The sequence below is a fragment of the Notamacropus eugenii genome, chromosome 6 (genome assembly GCF_028372415.1).
Source record: "Notamacropus eugenii isolate mMacEug1 chromosome 6, mMacEug1.pri_v2, whole genome shotgun sequence".
Classification (NCBI taxonomy): domain Eukaryota; kingdom Metazoa; phylum Chordata; class Mammalia; order Diprotodontia; family Macropodidae; genus Notamacropus; species Notamacropus eugenii.
Window position 1 is genome coordinate 174,262,247 of NC_092877.1, and position 23,088 is coordinate 174,285,334.

A 23,088-nucleotide genomic window follows, 5' to 3' on the forward strand; every position below is an offset into this window, starting at 1 on the left:
AGCTCAAAAAATTTTCAAAATTATGTTAGAGAGATGGAGGAAAAACTGGGAAGAGCAATAAAAGACTTGCAAGCAAAGTATGAACAACAGATCAGCTCCCTGCTAAAGGAGACCCAAAAAAATGCAGAAGAAAATAACACCCTGAAAAATAGGCTAACTCAATTGGCAAAGGAGGTTCAAGAAGCCAATGAGGAGAAGAATGCTTTCAAAAGCAGAATTAGCCAAATGGAAAAGGAGATTCAAAAGCTCACTGAAGAAAATAGTTCTTTCAAAATTAGAATGGCACAGATGGAGGCTAATGACTTTATGAGAAACCAAGAAATCACAAAACAAAATCAAAAAACAACTGACCTGGAAAATAGATCCAGGAGAGACTTTAAAAATTATGGGACTACCTGAAAGCCATGATCAAAATAAGGGCCTAGACATCATCTTTCATGAAATTATCAAGGAAAACTGCCCTGAGATTCTAGAACCAGAGGGCAAAATAAATATTGAAAGAATCCACTGATCACCACCTGAAAAAGATCCAAAAAGAGAAACTCCTAGGAATATTGTGGCCAAACTCCAGAATTCCCAGGTCAAGGAGAAAATATTTCAAGCAGCTGGAAAGAAACAATTCAAGTACTGTGGAAATACAATCAGGATAACACAAGATCTAGCAGCTTCTACATTAAGGGATCGAAGGGCATGGAATAGGATATTCCAGAAGTCAAAGGAATTAGGACTAAAACCAAGAATCACCTACCCAGCAAAACTGAGTATAATACTTCAGGGGAAAAAATGGTCTTTCAATGAAATAGAGGACTTTCAAGCATTCTTGATGAAAAGACCAGAGCTGAAAAGAAAATTTGACTTTCAAACACAAGAATGAAGAGAAGCATGAAAAGGTAAACAGCAAAGAGAAGTCATAAGGGACTTATAAAAGTTGAACTGTTTACATCCCTACATGGAAAGACAATATTAGTAACTCTTGAAACTATTCAGTATCTGGGTACTTGGTGGGATTACACACACATACATGCACACGCACACACTCATAGAGACAGAGTGCGCAGAGTGAATTGAATAGGATGGGATCATATCTTAAAAAAAAATGAAATCAAGCAGTGAGAGAGAAATATATGGGAGGAGAAAGGGAGAAACGGATTGGGGCAAATTATCTCTCATAAAAGAGGCAAGCAAAAAATTTTTTTAGTTTGGGGAAAAAGAGGGGAGGTGAGAGAAAAACATAAAGCTTACTCTCATCACATTCCACTAAAGGAAGAAAGAAAATGCACACTCATTTTGGTACAAAAACCTATCTTACAATACAGGAAGGTGGGGGACAAGGGGATAAACAGGGTGGGGGGGATGATGGAAGGGAGGGCATGGGGAGGAGGGTACAATTTGAGGTCGACACTCATAGGGAGGGACAGGATCAAAAGAGAGAATAGAAGTAACTGGAAGCAGGATAGGATGGAGGGAAATATAGTTAGTCATGACTATTATGGAAGTCATTTTCAAAACTACTCAGATTTGGCCTATATTGAATTGCTTGCCTTCCAAAGGGAAGGGGAGGGGAGGGAGGGAGGAAAAGAAGTTGCAACTCAAAGTTTTAGGAATAACTGTCAAATACTGTTCTTGCCACTAGGAAATAAGAAATACAGGTAAAGGGGTATAGAAAATTATTTGGCCCAACAGGACAGAGGAGAGGATGGAGACAAGGGCAGAGAGGAATGATGGAGGAGAGAGCAGAGTGGTGATGGGGGCAATTGGAATGCTCGGTGTTTTGGGGTGGGGGGAGGGGACAAGGGGGGAGAAAATTTGGAGCCCAAAAATTCTGTGAAAATGAATGTTAAAAGTGAAATAAATAAATAAATAAATAAATAAAATAAAATAAAATAAATTTTAAAAAAAGAGTCCAAGGTCACTTCCACACTGTAATGAGATATTGGAAACTGGGAAATTAGTGAAGAATTCAAAATAATATTATTGTTTCCTTTGCATTTCCATTCCTTTGCTACTTCAGTTCTCAAATAACCTCCATAAGAATAGTATGGACACTGAAAATTAAATAAAATTTAAAAAAAGAATGTAAAAAGAATAGTATGGACTTACTGACACTTGATGAGCAGCTAGGTGTCAGAATGGATAAAGTGCTGAGCCTGAAGCCAGGAAAACTCATCTTCCTGAGTTCAAATCTGGCCTTAGACACTTACTAGCTATGTGACCCTGGACAAGTCATTTAACTGTGTTTGCCTCAGTTTCCTCATCGGTAAAATGAGCTGGAGAAGGAAATGGCAAGTCACTCTGGTATCTTTGCCAAGAAAACCTCAAATGGGGTCACAAAGAGTCAGACATGACTGAAACAACTGAACAACAACAACAAATTATCACTTGATATTGAAACTAATTCCTTAATTTCCTTCCAATTACAGTTTCCCTGCCACCCTCAACCTGAAGCATTTCCGGACCCCCTTTCTTAACTGAAACTATGGATGCCTCTCCATTGAACAAATAAATAAATGAATAAACAAATAAGTGAATGAATGAATGAATAATAGTATAATTACATTGTGCTTATTTCATACGCATTTTGTAAACACATATGCATATGCTGTCTCCCCTCACAGAATGTTTTTTGAAGGAAGAACTCACTGTTTCACTTCTGCCTTCGTACCCCCCAGCATCTGACACATAGTAGGCATTTAATAAGTACTTGTTGATTCATTAAGTGAATAAAGTCTACAATAACATTACCATACACATTTTTTTTAACCACCAAAAAGCCCACAAACATTAACAGTTCCAAAAGGTACACAGTGTTCCCATATGAGGCAATGAGCACAAATGAAAAATATTCGGTAAGGAAGCAAACTGGGTGTGTGGACATATCCTCTGTTACCCTCTCTTGCTACAACCCAACAGAGTACATAATATAGAAAAATTTTCATGCAGGTGAAAACAAGTCCCTTAGCACAGAAGCAAAACACGAGTTTTGTTTGGGAAATTTACCTTTCCCAAGTTCTTTTCCTTTCCTAAATTGAGTGAGACTAAATCTTAATGACTCATGCCTCCAGATAGCATTTGTCAAGTTTTATAATAGCACTGTCTGCACAGAATGTATAATACCTGTCTGGATCTGCTACCCTCTGAGATAATACTAATGAAGGATAGCAAATGCATGTCTAAGGATTAAGCAAGTAAAAATGTTTGGAAAACATGAGGTGCTATCAAAATTTTACATGATATTAACTGATTAAAAATATACTAAAGTTAAAAATTATTCATTTCCCTCAAGTTGAAATGGCATCCTCTCCCAGGCGTTAAAAAAGAAAAAGGAAGAAAAAACAACAAATTTGAAAAGGTTTGTTTTCTTTAAACAAAGTACTTACAAAATTCTAAATGATTGCTTTAGAGAAACCATTTAAGAGAAAAACCATTAAAGTGGTCATACAACCCATCAATCTCACTATTGGGTATATTTACCAAGGAGACCCTTGTAGAAAGGAAGGTCCCTGTCTACCAACATATTCATACTAGCACTGTCTGTGGGAATTGGGAATTGGGAAGTAGGGAGGGTCTGGGTTTTCCAGTGACTAATTGAATATACATCCTAAAGTGGATTAGAAAATATAAAAGGAGATCAGCTATAAAAAAGAAAATCTCAGAGTGAGTTCACTGGGATGTGAGCAGACAAAAAGTCTGGCACGTGGGCTAAATGAAGTAATAGCTGAGGTAAAGGCTCTGCTAATATGAGGAAGAATGGAGAAGTTGGTATAACCACAGGCAGTGAATTTAGAAACAATTCTTTTAACTACTATCTCTGGGTGGGGGAAAGAGATTGTTCAAGGAAGGGAAGTCACAGCAAAGAAGCAGATGTTACAAATGAAAAGCTTTGGAAATAGGTCAGAAATGTGATTCTAACTCTCTCATTCTAACTCTAACTCAGAAATTTTCAGGGAGCATGTGAATATTACCACTGTTTTTGTTACCCAATCTTAAATTGTGTGGTACAGTTTTGGAGTTTTAAGAAGAAAGCTTGATTGTATTTGCCACTCACTTGTGGGATTTAAAACTGGAAGAAGGCTGGATCAGATGGCTTCTGAGGCCCTTTTCCCACTTCAGATATGGAGTCCCATCATCCTTTGACTTTTGTGAGGTAGTCCTTCATAGCACAAGTCCTATGACTTTCCTGCCCCAGACAATGTTCTTTTAGGGGAGGGGAGGCCAATCAGTAGTGGAATTGGACCCATAGGTGCCTGAAACACATCCATCTCTGGCTGCCAGAGATAATACAATGTAATGACTAAGAGCCCTGGATTTAATATCAAAAGATATTTAATATCAGGTTCTGACTCTGACACTTGCTGTGTGGTGTTGTACAAGTCACTTTTCTATAGTCCTCAGTTTCCTCAACTATGAAGTGTGGGAATTGATCTGATTGATCTCCAAGGTTCCCTTGAGCTCTTAGACTTCTACCTAATAGCTGTTATGAGACTGAATAGGTAGGGCTTTCCCTGATGTGCTAATGTGACCAGTGCCCATGATAAAGGAGTAGGGGACCCAATCTGCTCTCAATTATTTCATCAGGGCCTGGAATCTTGATAATTTTAAGAAAGAGAGAAAAGACTGGCAGAAAGTACTGATTATGATAGACATGTTCCTCTCCCCATTCCCCTGACTCCTCCCCACCAAAGAACCAGGGAGCACCATGCTTGTATTGGAGCAAGCCTAGGAGAAGAGGAGGAAACAAGGGTTTGGGTGTGGGCATCCAGAGTTGGCTGCTGTTGGTTTTTTTCTCTTCCTTCCTTTGTCCTTGAGAGAGACTTCCTGCCATTCCCTTGTGAGCTACTAACAGAGAGATTCTGCCAATCTTGGCTGCTTTGTCCTTGAAATTTAGAACTACTAGGGGGAAGAATATGCCTATCACAAACATTGCTTGCTGTCACTGTAAATTGTGCCAAAAGAATTCAGACAGACCCTGGAGATTTGTGCTGTGGAGGCAAAGATAAGACTAAATTGTCATGCACGACAGATTGACCTAGTGCCTGGGTATCCCCAGCCCAGACCAGTGTGTAGAAAGGCAAGTTCAGATTAGCTGGTGAGATGAGGAGCTTTGAAAAACTTCAGCAGACAGAGGGGCTCAGGACATGAATCCATCTTCTAGTACCCTCTAGAATCTCCCTCAAATTTCACCATATTAGTCCATGTCTCAGAGTATGGCCCTAGACAGAAACCCTATCCTCTCCCGCACCTGCCTCTCATTCATTTTCCGTATCTTCAGGGTAAGAAAGAGGTTTTGAAGATATGGTCAGGTTGAAATTTTTCTGTGCATTTCAATGTGATAAGTAAGCTATGTGCTGAAGAAATCTGGTGATATGGGAGTTCTGAAGCTGTAAACATTCCATTTTTATGACATTGAGCAAACTTTTTGTATAAAAATCTAAAGTAGCCTTTTGTGGCTGTTCGGAGGTGTCTAATTCTTCATGACTCCATATGGGGTTTTCTTGGCAAAGACACTGGAATGGTTTGTATTTCCTTCTCTACCTCATTTTACAGATGTGGAAACTGAGGCAAATAGGGTTAAGTGGCTTGCCCAGGATCACACAACTAATAACTATCTGAGCCCAATTCCTGGCTCTATCTTGGCAGTCTATTCACTGTACCTCCTAGTTGCTTTAGAACCCAGTCAGTGAAGGTTTCTTTCTTGTCCAGGAAACGAAGCCATATGGTTTGGTCAAAATGAGAGGTTTATGCACACTAATAAAGGGATTGTCTGTGTATTTGTCAGAAAAATTCTGAAAACACTAGGCTAGTGGCCTAAATAAAACACCACCTGACTGGGCGTGGTAGTACATGCCTGTAAACTTTTGTTCCTGGGGAGGATGAGGTCAGGGAATTCCTTGAGCTCAGGAGTTCTAAACTACAGTAAGTTAGACAAATCAAGAGTCTGCTCTATTTCTGGCATCAATGTGATGAGTAACCAGGCTGCTAAAGCAAGGGAGAATTAACTCAGATCTAAAATGGAACAGATCAAAGCAGCTAAGCTAATCAGTAGTGAGATTGGCCCATAGGTGGCCTATGCACTTCCTGCTTGGGTTAGATAAAAGGAGACCTAGTCTCCTATACACATGAATACAAATACACACAAACACACACACTTGTATACAGGATATGTGTATTCTATATACATATACATATGCATACATAGCAACATTACTACAAAGGATGGTTCTCTAGATAGGAGAGAGAAAGTGATGAAAGAAAGAAATAAAAATTTAAAATCAAATAAAAGATATCAATAAAATGTGTTTTTAAATTGTTATAAAAATAAGGAAAGGGGCAGCTAGGTGGCACAGTGTTTTAGAGCACTGACCCTTGAGTCAGGAGGACCTACATTCAGATATGGCCTCAGATATTTACTAGCTATGTTACCCTAGGCAAGTCAGTTAACCATAATTGCCTCCAAATAAAAGAAATGAATAAAAGAATGGAAAAATATAAACTCTAGCCAAAAATGTATGTCCCTATTCTCTGGGATGAGCAGAATGTGCTTTGATTCTCTGTCCAACACAATACTTAGGGTCCCAAATCAGTGTAGACTCTCAGAGGTAGAAGGAACCTTAGAGGTCTATACATGCCCAAATCTATCCAGGTTCAAAAAAATAAAGAAATAATTCTGAGCTATTAGAACTTATAGAGGAAGAAATTCAACCCTATTTCTATCCCCCAAACCTGGAAAAAGTTGGAGTTCATGCCAAGGGAGATTCCCTCTAATATGATGTCAGACAGAAGTTGCCAACCTGTGGAACCATAGATTAATGCATTGCAAGGGTTCCACATATCCATAAGCTCAAATAACCATCATATTCAATAACTCAGTAATAATAAATAAGCAAGCACATTTTTCACAGAAAAGTAATATCTCACATATCCATGTATGACTAGTTTTTCAAATGAATGGAGAAGTACCATACCATAGTGGCTAGTGAGTCAACCTCAAAGCCAAAAAGACCCAATTTCTAGTTTTTCCTCTGATAAATACTAGCTGTGTGACCTTGGCCAAGTCAGTTGACTTGGTGATCTAGGCAGCTCTCAAGGATGGTAATTTGAAGGAAAGGTGCTAACTTCCATTGGTAAAGGTTTGTCACCCAGGAGTTTCTTGTACCAAAAACATCACAGATCTAGTTCCTATTTCTGTGAAGATGCCACTATGATTATTGAAATACTATTCATTTAAAAGCAAATAATAATAATTCATCTTATGACACTACCCAATTGATGGTTTCTTTTTCCCTTCCTTAGATCTATTTATCAAACAAGGTTTTATGGCTTGAGTCTTCTAAAGGTTTAAATGAACTCTCTATGACCAATGGGGTAAAGCTTTGGCCTGAAACTCAAGTAGAAATAGGTCCCTGCACACATTGATTTAAAAATCACAAATCAATATTATTTATGTTGTACTGTGTTTTTATTGATTTTATTAAACATTTCCCAATTACATTTTAATCTGGTTCAGACTTGTTCCAGGGAGGTTTTGAAGCAACCTTCTGGCCAAGAGTTTGATGCCTCTGGTGTAGAAGACTGGGTTTCCCTTTGAAAGGGAAAAGTAAAGATCAGTAAGTGGTGGATATGGGCTCCATTTTTCATGTTAGTAAAATGTTAACTTACCTTGAAGATGATTATGGAGCTATATTAATTTGCATAACTGCTATAACATGTGTGTGAAATGTTCTTTCCATGCAGAAAAAATATCATTGACTTGGAAGATCTTCGATGTGCCAGGTTAACTCTTACAGGCCAGATGGTTTCCGTATCTCCAGAAGAAGTGGAATTTGCTAAGCAAGCTGTATTTTCAAGGTTCGTGCATGTTCTAATGTAGATTGGACCTGAAATATGTCATAATAATTTACTTTTCCTGCTGTTGATGAAGCAAGAAAGTTGATTTGGCAGAGGGATAAGGATGGCAGAGAAAGAAATGGGAGTGAGGATGCTATCCCCAAGCATGATGCTATCACTGCCGCACTGTTAATATGGCATAGATTTTGTAGTTAATAAATAAATAAACAAACAAATAAATAATAAATAAATCCCAAAAGACATTGTCTAGGTAATTAATTTATTAATTAGGCTGCCTAATGATAAATTAGTGGTCATAACCAAAGATGTCAAGGGTAACTCTGAAAGCCATAAATCAGATGTGTACCTTCTGACTCCCGTGACAAGTAAGACTCAAACTTGATTGGTGGACATTTAATGAGAAAATGGGCTAAAAGTCTTCAATTCTTCCTGTTGGAAATGTGACTTGATCAGGAGACTCAGAAGCCTCCTGCAATCTAGGTGGGGAAAGTCATTTCCATTCTGACCTCTCAGGCTGTTTTTCTCCTTTAAGAGCTGGGTCACTCTACGCTCTAATGGAGAGGATCAAGGACCAGGAGAAATGTCCCTATGGAAAATATTTAGCTGTGGCTATGAAATAGACAAAAAGTAAGGGTTCCTGCCCAGGGAGATGCTTTGGAGCTAGGAGAATATTACCTTACTGTTACAACCCCTCTAAAACTTTTCAGGAGTTGGATCTTAATAGAAACAGAACTAAAAGAATGCATCACGAATTAATAATTAGTTATTAATATAATAAAATAAATGTTAATTTATCTCACTTCATTCATTGGCAGCCAAAGGCTGGGCACAATTGTTTCAAGGAATGAATGGCACATGAGACCAAGAAATAACGAGCAAGTACTACTTTTTTTATATCCATTATTGGTATAAGAAGACAGTGGTTTGGAATCTTGCCTCTATGTGACCCTAGGCAAATCACTTCAGTTTTCTGGGCCTCAGTTTTCTCAGCTGTAAAATGAGAGGGACTTAGTCAACTAGGTGGCCATAGATAGTGGACTGAATATGGGGCTAGGAAGATTTGCACTGGAATCCTGTCTCAGACATTTATTCACTTTGTGACCCTGGACAAGTGTTTTAACCTATTCTAGCCTCAATTAATTCATCTGTAAAATAAGGTCAGACATATTGGCCTCTAAGGTCTCATCCAGCTTTAAATCTTAGGAACTATGATGACTTCAAAGAAACCTTGGGCTGCCTGTTAACACATGCTTGAGAGACTGGGTGGAACAATGGTAAGAATACTAAAAAAACCAGAAGACCTGGATTTGCATCCTGACAAAGCTGCTTGTTGTCTTATTTGACTATGGGCCAGTCACTTAATCTCTCTAAGCCTTCTATAAACTGGGGATATAAATACTTGTACTCTGTACCTCACAGATGAGGAAAGTGCTTTGTAAGTTGTATAGCAAGTTTTCTGAAAATATGAGCTGCCCCTGGACTTTGCTCTGAAAATGATGGATCTCTCTTATTCTAGTCAAAACATGTTACGAATATTATTCAAAGCCATCCAGTGAATGCAAATAAGACCTAATTTTGGACAGGCCTCATATTTCCTGGGTACACAATTAAAAAAAATTCTATAAGTAGTCTCCATCATGATTCTCTTTTTCCTTTAATGACTTTGCCTTCCGGATCATCAAATTATTCTCAGTTACCTGGCTGGCACCATTGGTCAGAATGAGTAGTGTCAACAGCACTGAGCTTAAAGAATTATGTGGAGCAAGTCACACTTATCTTACCTAGAACAGATGAACTTTGAATCTTACAAATTAAACCTTTGCTCTAGGAACACTGGAAAAGCATTCATTCCTCCCATACATACCACATGAAATAGCAACATCCAGCAAATTTCTCTGAAAGTTCTAAATTCCAAGACATATGGAGACTTGATTCACATTTATAAGACTAGGAGCCATTTCTCAGTCAATAAATGGTCTAAGGATAGGAACAGGTTGTTCTCAAGGAAATAATTCCAAGCTGTCAATAGGCATTTGAAAAAATGTTCCAAATCACTAATGATTGAAGAAATACAAATTAAAGAAATTCTGATATTATACCTAATACCCTTTAGATTGGCAAAGATTGACAAAAAAAAATGATTTAGTAGAGCTATGAATTGGTCCAGTCATTCTGGAAAACAATTTGGAATTTTGTCTCCAAGTTACTCAATTGTGCACCAGCTTTGACCCTGCATTAGCTCTAGTAGGTCACAAAGATCAAAGAAAGAGGAAAAGGGCCTTTGTGTATGTATAGTAGCACTTTTTATGGGAAGAAAAAATTGGAGACTAGGGAGGGGTGGGGTATGACAATACTCTGAATAAAATATGTTATGTAAGTTTAATTCAATACTATTTTGCTATAAAAATTTTTTAAAGGGGTAGCTTTAGAGAAACCTGTTAAGACTTGTATGAACCAGAGCACAGTTAAATCAACAAAACTAGGAAAAACAACTTATGTACAAACAAACACTTTTGAAAGACTTAAGAACCCTGATCAGTTCCATGACCAACCACAACAGAAGGTCAGCGATGAAGAATGCTACCCATTATGACCAGACACAGAGACGATGGACTCAAGATGCAAAGTTAGTCTTATATTTTTGGATATGGTTCATGCTGGAATTTGTTTTGGTTTATGTTGTATGCATGCATACATGTGTATATATGTATATACATGCACACATGCACATATATAATATATATTTATTTAAACTAAGGTTTTGCTTTGCCTTTCTTTTTCCTCAATAGTGGGAAGGGGGATGTGAGAGAAAATAAATGCTTGTTAATTGAAAAAAAAGGAAAAGAAAAAGTTACATCAAACAACTTATACCCAAACAATTGATAAGTATTTAAATAGCTAAGCATCTAATATATATATATACCTGGGGATACAAAAATTGCCCCTGATCTTAAAGTGTTTATATTCCATCAGAAGAAACAACATGTGTACACATAAGGAAATACAAAATATATACAAGTAAAAAGAAATTTCTAGATTGGGAGGCAGATGAGGTTAGGAAACGCATTTAATAAATGTTTGGTGAATTGCTTGGAAGGTTTACCAAAATGGAAAGGTTTTGAATAGGGACCTTGAGGCAAAGTATATATATCATTAGGTCATAGGCCTAGCTAAAAGCAGAGAGGGTTATCACCAGAGGTTGACCAATGAGTGATCAATTTTTTCAGCCACAACATTTTCATGAAGACTATCTCTCAAGGTATAAAAGGATTATAAACCTCATCAGCAGAAGCATTTCATCATCACACTGATGCCCCAATGTGTTGATTTGCTCTGCTTGACTATATGTATTTGTTACAAGGGAGGGCTTCTACTTGAGGGTTGGGAGGATAGTGTGAATATAAAAAGAGCAGTAATAAAACATGTTCAAAGTAAAAAGAAAAAGGAAGTATAGAATAGGAATACAAATAAGACATGATGTATAGATAGATGTATAGATTTGAATTTTAAAAGAGCATTACTAAAACATTGTTAAAAGGACAAAGAAAAAAACAGAAGTATAGAAAGGGGACACAAATATAATAGATACATGGATATATGTTTTAAATACTGTACTAATGGAGGTTCACAGTTTCTTATACAATATGTTTGCCTTTGTATCTTGAAATATTTGTGTTTGATGATTAAATTCACAATAAAAAAGGAAACTCAAAAACATTTTAAGGAGAAATAGCTGTGCCTTGGTGTCTTCTTTTGTTCTTACAGGCATCCAGTGATGAGGAAGTGGCCCCGTCATTATGAGTGGTTTTTCATGAAAATGAATGTTGAAAACGTGTGGCTCCAGAACTGGCATGGAGGACTCTCTAACATTGAGACAGAAGAATATTTCAAAGAAATTCCAAGTAAAGCTTGAGGAAGCCTTGAGATGAGGCTCCACAGCTCCCATCTTTGCTTTTAAAAAGGCAGTTGTTCAAAATAATGCCAATTAGGCAATAGTTGGGCAGACTCTCTTTTCAGAAAGGTTCCCAACAGACTGTCACCATGAACCACTGGGCTAAAAAGAGAGGTGAAGATAGCCATTTCCAAATTGTGGATTCCCACTGATGTAATACATGGTTTTTTTTTTAAATCACTTTAGATGATTTAGGTCCTTTAGGTCACTGTAGGTCCACTCATTTGGAACTCCTTGATGTGCATTAAAAAGATGACATAGTATATGTTGAAACAGTTGGTTTCCATTGTGTAGGAAAACCCATTACTCATGTGAGAACAATGTGACTGCATTATATTGTGAAAATACTTTTTTTCCTTGCTTTGCCAAAAGCCTTGTCCAAGTGTTCTAAGTTTGATACGACTATAAAGGGTTTAAATTGATGTCATATAGCCATATGTGTTTTCTAATATTTTGGAGAAAAACCTTTGAAGGATGGTGGAGCATTTAGCCATGAATTGTAAATTGTGCTCCTGGATTACAAGCATATTACCAAATCACCTGGTTATGATTTACCAAACAATTACATAACTTTTCCTCCACCCTATAACATGACCAACAGTGTGAGAACTTGCAGTTTTGTACTTAGCCTAAGGCTAACTAAGCTGATTATAACAGTAAAACGAACAGGATGGCTTGTGATAATGAACAGTGTGGGTAAAGAATACCTAATGCTTATTACATCCAGCTAACACCAGGAGCTCAGAACTGGAAGGAACCTCAGAGGACTGAGGCCTGACCCTTACCTGTGTAGAAATCCCTTCCATAACGCTTCCTAACAAATGGTCTCCTTTTGAAGAGCTCCAGGGCTGGAGACCACACTACCTCCAGAGGTAGCTTATTCCACTGTGGGTCAGCTCCAATTGTTAGGAAGTTTTCCTTTGTATAGAACCAAATTCTGCCTTTCTGAAAGTTTCGTGCATTGTTCTTAATTCTGTCCAATGGAGCCAAACAGAACATTTCTAATTCTAATTTCTGTCACATGAAGATTCTTTAGCTATGTAAACACAACTATCATGTTCTTTTAAAAAAAAGTCTGCCTTTTCTTAATGGTCTAAATAGCTTTGGTTTTTTACATAGAATGAGAATAGATGAGGAGTCAGTAAAGTCTTACATAAATAGAAAAGAATGAGACCCAGAAAAACAGCAAAAAGTCTGTTGAAGAGAATTATAGATTGGAGCCATATTTGTTACAACCTTTACTTCAAAAATGTTGTTTCTGAGACATGATTCTTATTAAGCTTTTAGCATGTCTGTGGGAGCATTTACGTTTTACATGGTTTCTCAAAATTTGTTGTAGAATATGCAATGAGATTATTTGGTCTCAGAAACAATATGAAGACAAAATTTCTTTTGATTTCTAAGTTCTGAAGTCTAAGTGAGTAATTCTAAAGGACTATTGCTAAACTGCTCTGTTAATGTCTTTAGGACCCCCAACAAAGTTGAGTCTGTTGCACACATATTATATGCAAATCTAGTTTTAACAAAAATCTCTTATTTTGATGATTTTCTAGCATCACTTCTAATAGTCTAATAGATCTACAACTGAATTCACTACAATAGCTATAAGTACCCAACTTTCTTATCCTTTGAAGATGGTTGTCAATCCTTGCGTGTGTTAATAACATTAAATGTTATTTTTTTTAAAATGAGGATTTACCTTCTCTCTCTCCCACTTCACTCTCCCATTGTGAAAACAAGAAAAGAAAAATTCCACTACAAACACGTATAGTCAAACAAAACAAATTTCCTCATTGGCCAAATATTATATACAAAATATTATATATACACATTTGTACATATATGTAAATTTTGAATGCTCATCCCATTATCAAAAACTGGGTACCTTGTTTCATCATGAGTTCTCTGGCTTTGTAGTTAGTCATTGTGTCAATCAGAATTCCTGAGACTTTCAAAATTATTCATTTTCACATGCTGTTGCTATTGTAAAAATTTTTCTCCTGATTGTACCCAATTCACTCTGCATCAGTTCATACAAATCTTCCCAGGTTTTTCCTAAACCACCCCTTCAACATTTCTTACAGCACAGTGGTATTCTATTACATTCATATATCATTGTTCAGCCAGTCCCCAATTGATAGATTCCAATTCTTTTCTATGGAAATAGAGCTTAGATCCATCTTTTTTATACCACATAATTCATCACTATACATGAGAAATGTGAACTACAAAAAGAATTGAGATTAAATAACATGTTATGCTAAGCAAAACTAAGTGACATGGAGAATTTCATTTATCCAAATGTAAATTTTTTAAATCATTGAATAGGACTTATAGAAATTCTCTAATAATACAATTAAATAGCAGTTTACATGCTGATTCATTTTGATGTAGATTTATTAAAGGACAGCTCACCAAAGAGACTACAGCAATTCTAAGTATTAAGAGGAGTATTATCAACATACTTTTCTATGGTTTTCATCTTTTTGGTCTTCTATTATTAATTTCATTCATGTTTTCTCACAATAAACCAACACATGAAGTATATTGGTGGTTGTGCCCTCATTTTTACAAATTTGGAAGATGGAGTTAATTGTGAATCCATTTTAGAAACAAAGTTAGTCTCACATCCCAAGAAACTAATTTAGTAATTAATTTCATGAACTGTAATTCCTTCTGACATAGACTTATAGGTTGTAAGTCCATAACCTAAAATTACAGCAATATCTGAACATCCTTCTGCATAGCTATGGCATGATCCTTTTTATAATGAATTATCATTTTGTGCTTTAAAAGTCATTGGTTAGCTATTTTTAAAGTAGTTTTTTCAATCAGGAAAATTTCATTTTCTCTTCCTCTCATACCCATTGCAATTGAAAATGAAAGAAAAAGTAAACCCCAGTAATAAACAGATATATCAAATAAAATAAATTTCTATATTGGTCATGTTGAAAGGAAAAAAAATTATGTATTACGCACACACACATACATACACAATCACTGGTCAAAGGACATATACATTTATGTATATGTACATATATTATATATATGTATACTTATATTTGTAGGCTGGAAAGATTTGAAAGACAGAATGAAACTATATATACATATCTACATATCTCTAGGTAGTTATAGATTGGAAATGAAAAAACTGATAGACTGTATGTATGTGTGTACATATATGTATACATACATAGATAGATATATATGACTGTTGTTCAGTCATCCAGTCATATCTGACTCCACATGATCCCATGAACTTTTGTCCATGGGTTTTCTTGGCAAAGAAACTGAAGTGGTTTGCCATTTCCTTCTCCATTGTGCTCCCATTTTACAGATGAGGAATTGACGCAGGGGGTGACTTCCTCAGGGTCACACAGCTAGCATTGTCTGAGGATAGATTTGAACTCAGATCTTCCTGACTTAAGGAACAGTGCTCTATTCATGGAACCACCTAGCTGCCCCATATTTTGTATATATATTATAAATATATGTATATAATGTATATATAATATATATATACACACACATTCTGCACACACACACACACACACACACACACACACACACACACACATTCTGCATTCTGAATTGTCCACCTCTCCATCAGGAGTAGAATATTTTGCATTGTTAGTCCTTTGGAATCATGGTTGGTCATTATGTTAATCATAGTTTCTAAGCTTTTCAAAGTTGTTCCCCTTTACAATACTGTTGTTGAAGATCACCTGGCAGGATAAGGTACCAGACATTGAGGTCCTTGCTCGAGTTAAACTGCGAAGCGTTCAAACTATGCTTCAGAGAGCACTACTCTTATGGGATGACTCCATTGTTCAAATGCAAAACGTACGCTTGCCAAAAAGACTTTTATGAAGAACTCACATGGGGCAGGCGATCACATGGTGGTCAGAACAGATGATACAAGGATACTGTAAAGAACTTAGGAATTGATTGTGTGACCTGGGAGACACTGGCACAGGACCGCAGAGTTCAAAGAAAACACAGGATGTTTAGAGTATCCATCCCAAATGTCTATGCCCAGTCTGTGGTAGAGCATTCAGAGTTTGTGTTGGTCTGATTGGTCACAGTTGGACACATTGAAACTTGACTTTATCATAGTGATGCCACTTTGGTCCTCTTTGAGAACAAAGGACAACAACCACCATTGTGTAAATTGTTTTCCTGGTTCTGCTATTCTGCATCACCTCATTCAAGTCTTCCCAGATTTCTCTGAAGCCATCCCCTTAATAAACTCTTAAATCATAATAGTATTTTACAACACTTATATATACCATAACTTATTCAGCCATTCCCCAAGTGATGGACAGGTCCTCAGATTCTCTGTCTTTGATACATCAAAAAGGTCTATAAATATATTTGTATCTCTTTAATTAGAGTTTGTTTTGCTTAGGACTAATCCCTCCCTAGAGTTACCCTCCCTCTTATGTTCCCTTTTCTTTTCCATTTTCCTGTTGAGTGAAATGTATTTCTGTACCCAGCTGTGTGTTTGTGTGTTCTTTCCTCCTTTGAGCAGTTCAGGTGAGAGTTCAAGTATAAGCTGTTCCCCACTATTCCTCCTTTGCTTGTGTGTATTTCTACTTGTATACACCAAATACATGAGATAATTTTCCTAATATTCCTTTCCCTTACCCACAGTATACACCTCTTCTTAAAACTACCAAGTCATAAAAGAACCACTCCCAGGCCTTTTGTTTAATTTGACACTTTGGCCTACATATATAGGGTTCAGAGGGGATACAGTATCATTTTCCCATATTTAAATGTAAGTAGTTTATCCTTGTTTAGCCCCTTTTGATTAAACATGGTTTTTTTTTAATGTTTCTCTTAACTCATATTTGAGCTTCAAAATTCCTTTGTAGCTCTGGTCTTTTCATCAGGAATGCTTAGAAATCTCCCATCCCCTACTCCCCAATATGGCCATTCTCATTTTTTCTGGGTAAGTTATTCATGGCTGTAAGCATATATCTTTTGACTTCTGGAATACCATATTCCAAGTTCTCCTCTCATTTATAGCAGTGACTGCTAAATTGTTTATGATTCTGACAATTGCTCTTGAGTATTCGAATTCTTTCTGGACGCTTGCAATTTTTTTTCTTCAACCTGGAAGTTCTGGATTTTGGCTATGTATTTGCTTTATGTTCCTTGAAATTTTCATTTGAGGGTTTCTTTCAGGAAATAACCAATGAATCCTTTCTATTTCCACTTTCCCTGTGGCTCTAAGACATCTGGGTAAGTTTGCTTTTATGATTTCTTGAAATATGAAGTCTAGACCCTTTTTTTGAGTCATGGCATTCAGGCATTCCAGGAATTCTCAATATTTTTTCTCCTTGATGTTTTCCAAATCAGTTTTTTTGTTGTTGTTGCTGTTAGGAGACATTTTACACTTTTTTCTCATGTTATTTTTAGCCTTTGAACTTGGTTTTAATATTTCTGGTTGCTTCATTGAGTCATTGGCTTCTCTGTTCCATTGTAATAATATTTAGGGATCTTGTTACTTTGGCAAGAATTAGTATCTCTTGTGCCAAGCTGTTACTTCCCTTTCTAATTTTTCCTTTCATAAATCTCATTTGTTTTCCATTTTGTCCTCTAGTGCTTTCATTTCATTTACCAAAATATTTTACCTTTTTTTTTTTTTAAAAAAACTCTTCATTTCTTCTAGGAATTCTAGGTATGTTTATCCACAAGCTGAGTTTTTCTTTGAGGCTTTGCTTGTAAATATTTTGCAGTCATTTTCTTCTGGCTTTGTGTCTTGAGCATCCCTCTCAACATAATAGTTTTTTTATGGTGGGATTTTTTTTCTCATTCCTCTTGCCTACTTTCTGACTTGCCCATGTCCTGAGGACTTGTTGATGGAGGTCCAGTCCTGTCACTGCTTTCTTGGGGTATTGAGTGTAGCATTATTCCAAGATCACAGGAATAGCTCAGTTTAGGGACTTGCAAGCTATCAAGTGCTCCCAAAGTGGTCTAATCCAGGGGCTAAGTCTAATTGCTTTCCCATGCTCTGAGCTCTACAAATTCCTGACCTTGGGTATGAGAAACAGAACTCAGCCCCTGTTATAAAACTCTGCTGACTCAGAGACAAAACTGCAGGCTCCCTTTGGGTCTGGGATTTCTGCTCTTTCATTATTTTGCAGGCTTCAAACTCAGATCAAGGTTGGAAATAAGACCCCATTCTGCTCCTGGAGTCTGAGACAGCCCTCTGCTACTTGTTTCTGAATTTGGTTTTCTATAGATATAACACTTAGTACATGTAACTGCTCATTACCCCAGAATACTGGCCCTGAGTGTAGGTCCCCTCCTCGGAACTCCGTTGGATTTGTGACCCAGACCTAGGTAGTGAGTGACAAAGCTTCCAAATGGCATCTGCGTGAGTCTGGGATCTCATCTTGGTCCAGCACACAAACTCTCCTTGACTCCAGGTCATCAGTGTCAGGGGACGTCTCTATCTCCCGATGCCAACTTGGTCCTGAAAAATGACTCACTGTGATGTTTTTTCTTGAATTTCCCAATTAGGATTTGGTCTGGCATGTTTTTTAGATCTGTTTGGGAAAGTTTGGCTGAGAGTGGAGATGTGGTGACCTCATGGTAATTTTCCCTTGTTACTCCACCATCTTGGCTCTACCTTCCACAGATTAGCTTTAAACTGCAGGCAAAGGTTTTGATTACTGATCAATAGCAGTTGCCTATGAAAATTACATGACACCAAATCCAAACAGAATAATTACAAGAAAAGTATAGGAAATACAAATGGTCCTCTGCCATGCTCCATGTCCCAGAGTAGTCTGGCTATATCCCAAACTTGAAGTTTAGGATTTAAGGCCTAGGTACAGTTAGTTCTGCTAGAACACTTGCTTTGAAAATTCAATTTTTTTCCATCACTACTAACCTATTAGATAATAGTTTCTTGAGAAACAACAAGAAAACAATGAACCATACCCATTCACATTTTCAGAGAACCCTTCTTCCACTACTTCCCAATAACTCACAAGCATCAACCCTTGCATGACTCAATCCACAAGCAAACGTCAGGTCTTTTTCAAAGGAAAGTGTGATATTAATTGTATATCCTCTGATGCAGCAGGAACTGTGAGCAGAGGAGGGTGGGTTCAACCCCATTCATCTTTCCTTACCTCATTCTCAGTTACATCTACCCTACTCCATCCCCATAGCCTGCTTGTCCAAGCTGTGCACTTTGCCAGCCTACCCTGGTGGGAACCAAGGCCCAGGCCCAGCAGGAGCTCTAGGCTGTGGAGGTGACCACTATTTGTTGTAGTGTAGTATTTGTCTATGTCTTAATCACTTAATATGCATAAGACTATGCTACCATTTTCATTTGATTCCTATCTTTTTTTTAATGTGTCACTGACAAAGTTTCTGAGTTCCATGCCCCTATCCCATTTTCTCCAAAAGCACTGTAGTTTTCATTATTTAATTTTGCATAGTGATTTTTAGGAAAGTATGTAACAGTAGAATTATCTATTCTACTACTGACCCTCTTAGTTCCTAGATAGATGTAAACTATAAAGAGACCTTATCTTAAATCAGACAAAATCTAGTGTGCCTTTTTATGCACACTAGAGGCAGTAACAGCAAGTGCTTTGAGAAGTGCAGGAGAAGAAAGCAAATTCAATAATATTTTCTTTTTCACCACTAAAATGCTTAGTTTGGAAAAGTATTGAGGTGCTTTTCCCTATTTTTCCATTCAAAAATGTTTTCATTTTTAATTTCATGATCATGTTTAATTAAATTACAAGACCATAGGTCCATAAATTTAGATGTAAGAGGGATCTTACAGGCAATTATTTAGAATTTTATCAGTCTATAATCTATCAAGCATTTCTCAATGTCAGGACACTAAATGAGAGTAGGAATATTACTTTACGTAGAGACACATATGTATTTATCAGAGTGGTAGGTAATGACTTTCTACTGATTTTTATAAAAATCATATTCATTTTTCTCTGAAAGTTCCTAGAGTTCCTTCAAGTCTTCAGAACATTTGAATAAGCAAGCTATGCATGACTCATTCCCTGATTTTACTTACAGTGATAACAAATATCCCTGAACTTTATATCTTTAATGCTTTAAACTTTTAACTTTATGTATATAATACTGATGTGTAAGCTATTTCACATATTGAACATTGTACATGAAAACTGTATATGAAAAAACCACACCATACTTTAGACCAGAGTAGGGAACCTGTGACCTTAAGGCCACATACGGCCTTCTAGGTCTTTCGACTGAATTCAAACTTCACAAAACAAATCCCAGGATTTGTTCTATAAAATTTGGACTCAGTCAAAAGGCTGCACTCAAGGACCTAGAAGGCCACATATGGCGTCAAGATTTCCCACATCTGCGACCATATTTGGTACAGCTACTATCTGCATTATTAATTATACTTAATTTTAAAATGTAACAACCATTCTTTGATTGTGGATATCCAAAAAAATGTAGTAGGTGGTATTTGGTCGTTAGGATATAATTTGCTGATTTCTGTTCTAGATTTCAAGCTGAAATTCATTAAAAAACTTTTTTTCTTAAAAATGTCTCATGTGATCAATAATGTATTTTGCCATCAATTGTGATTCTAAAAATAATCCATTTTATTCATTTAATATGATTGCTGTAGCAACAAATTAATTATCATAAAGTTCGAGCTGTAATGAAGCTGTAGTTTATTTGTATAGTATAAATGAATGTAGACCATAAACTGCATTCAAATATAGCTCTAATTATATAACCAAAGAATGTTTCATTCCTAATAGTTTTTATTACTCAGGTAAGTGAAATTATGCTATATGTATTCTATTCACTTACTGTATGTTATGAAACATAAAGTTATCTAATTTCTAAGTGTTATCTTAAAAGGAACCAATAATTAAGTTCCAGAAAGGAAATAAAAATGCCTTAAAAAATGTCCGCTTGTGAAAAGCTTGGTTTTCATGATTTTTTTTTTCCAAAATAAAAGGTATGACTGAGTACACTAAACTCAGTAGTCTTTGGAAATGCAGAAACCAGTGTTCTTGTTTCTATGACCTTCCCCCACAAGTACAATTACAAAACAGAAATGAGTTATATCTATCACTATCCTTTCGAGACTGAGGAAATAGCAATTCAGGAAATTAAGTGCATGACCAATCTGTATTGGTGTCTAAGGAACCACATCATTTCCACTTACTCCTTGGTCCAGAAACTCATGTTGCCTCTCAACAAAACTCACTCAAAGCTCATCACCACAAAAGTGGTCCCAGAGCAGGAATAGAAGAATGTCTCTGAATGCTACTGCTAGCTTTGTCATCCATTGCTCATTACCTGAAATTTACTTGAGTTTCCCCAGTTGTCACCGGGAGTAAGTTTGAAATTCCATCTGTTCTGCTTTATAAGAGTTTTTCAGGTATGGTCACATAATTTTCAGTTGAATTGGAAACTCCAATATTTCCTATAGAAAGGTATATTAATGTGCATTATTACTTGATGCTAGGATTTGGGGCTATGTACAAGTGTTTCTATCAGACAATAGAACTTGGAAAATTTTGTATACTTACATATATATGTATGTATGTATGTATGTATATATGCATATATACATATATAATACAACAATGTCATAAATGTTATATATTAATAATACAGGAAAGGAATATTTAATAATATATAACTTTATTATAATACAATATTAAATGTTTGTAATTTCCTATATATTACACATAAAACAGTTAGAATTGCTGCCACACCTATGAGGTTAGGACTCTGCACCCATAAGGGAACTATTTGCTCTAGATTTATGCATGTGATTAAGACCAAGTTTAGTCTTAGGGGAGCCTAACCATCTAAAGAAGGGTCACTTGCACTCCTTGGCTTATTACATCCCCACTCCAGAGTGATATATATAGGTGATATACAATTATTATCTTATTTGATTTTCACAACACCACTCTGAAGCTCTTTCTTCATTTTGGGGATGAGGAAGTAGGCCTGCAAGACCACTAATATTCCTTCCTTCTATTAATCTATTATTCTACAGTTATAACTTTCACATCACAACTTTCTCCACCACGATTTCAATACATCATGAGTCAGCATAAGAAACTAAGTGGGAATTTCTTGGGAGGCTTGCAGAAGCCACAGATGACATGGGATGGCCAGCAGACTAAACAGACCCTCTGATCAAAGACTTAACCCAAATTTTACAATAAAATATTGTAAACATCCCCCCCCCAAAAAAAGAAAAAAAATTCAGACTTCTATGGGTTGAAAGGCCAAAAATTTTATGTCAGTTTTCCAGATCTAGGGGGTGCCATGCATCTAACCCCTGTGATGTGGAAGGGATATATCTGCATGTTTAATCAAATTTCACTACCAAAAGAAAATTCCCTTGACCAAGACATTTAACCTCAATAGGCCCCAGTTTTCTCCTACAGATTAAGGGGTGGGTTAGATGATCTATGAGGTTCCTTCTGGCTTTAAATCTATTGTTTTATTATTTTAAAGGGTAGTAGAGATGGGCCATGTCATTCAACAATGGTTGGTGCTTGTGATGCTATGCTCATACCAATTTATTAACAAAACAGATTGGGAAATTGAGTTTTGCAAAGTTATTATTAGTGACTGTTATATGATGGGTCTCAAGCCCCACATCTACTACAGGGTTTATCCACTGTCTTCATCAGGAAATTGTCATAACAGGATAAGGTTAGTATATTCCAAACAGCTTATTCTATAAGATTTGGATCTGCTTTGAAGCAAACTGCTCATCTATACCTCTAGACACTTTACAAAACTTTATGTAAAGTGATTTTAAAAGACCACAACGTTGACTCTAGCCACCCCTTCCTTTGCCTTCTTCTGCCCATCACTAATTCAATGAAGTCTTCCTGCTCTTCTCTCTTGGTCTATTTCTGTTTAAGCTCCCTAACTCTCTTGGATTCCTTAACAAACTCCATTGGAAATGCTATGCTTAACCCAGTGGAGCAGCTTCCACATAGAATCACTGTGCCACCTTGTGGCTTTATCTCAGCACTTCATCTCCTCCAGAATCAGTGTCTGGGCTTGGAAGAAATCGTATCTGGAAGTCAGACCAAATTTACATTCCTGGCTAAACCAATGATTTATTACAAGCAAACTAATTTACATCTCATTCTAAATTATTTGGTAAAGATTCTATAAGTTGTAGAAGTTCAGAGGCTTTTCCCCCATTCTTTCAGTAAAGAAGTTGATTAAATCATTTCTTGGATCTGTGAACCTATGAAATTCAACTTCTATTGAAG

The 23,088-nt window shown here is 36.6% G+C and overlaps 1 protein-coding gene across 1 annotated transcript in view; it reads left to right on the forward strand.

Moving 5' to 3' along the window:
* The window catches only part of CREG2 (cellular repressor of E1A stimulated genes 2), a 70,387-nt gene extending 49,664 nt beyond the window's left edge, over positions 1-20,723 (forward strand). Inside the window, exons 3-4 of the mRNA XM_072621608.1 lie at positions 7,732-7,845; positions 11,611-20,723. Of these exons, the coding sequence (XP_072477709.1) occupies positions 7,732-7,845; positions 11,611-11,758 (262 nt within the window). The 3' untranslated portion in view covers positions 11,759-20,723. The remainder of the gene's footprint in view (positions 1-7,731; positions 7,846-11,610) is intronic.
* The last annotated feature ends 2,365 nt before the right edge of the window (positions 20,724-23,088 follow it).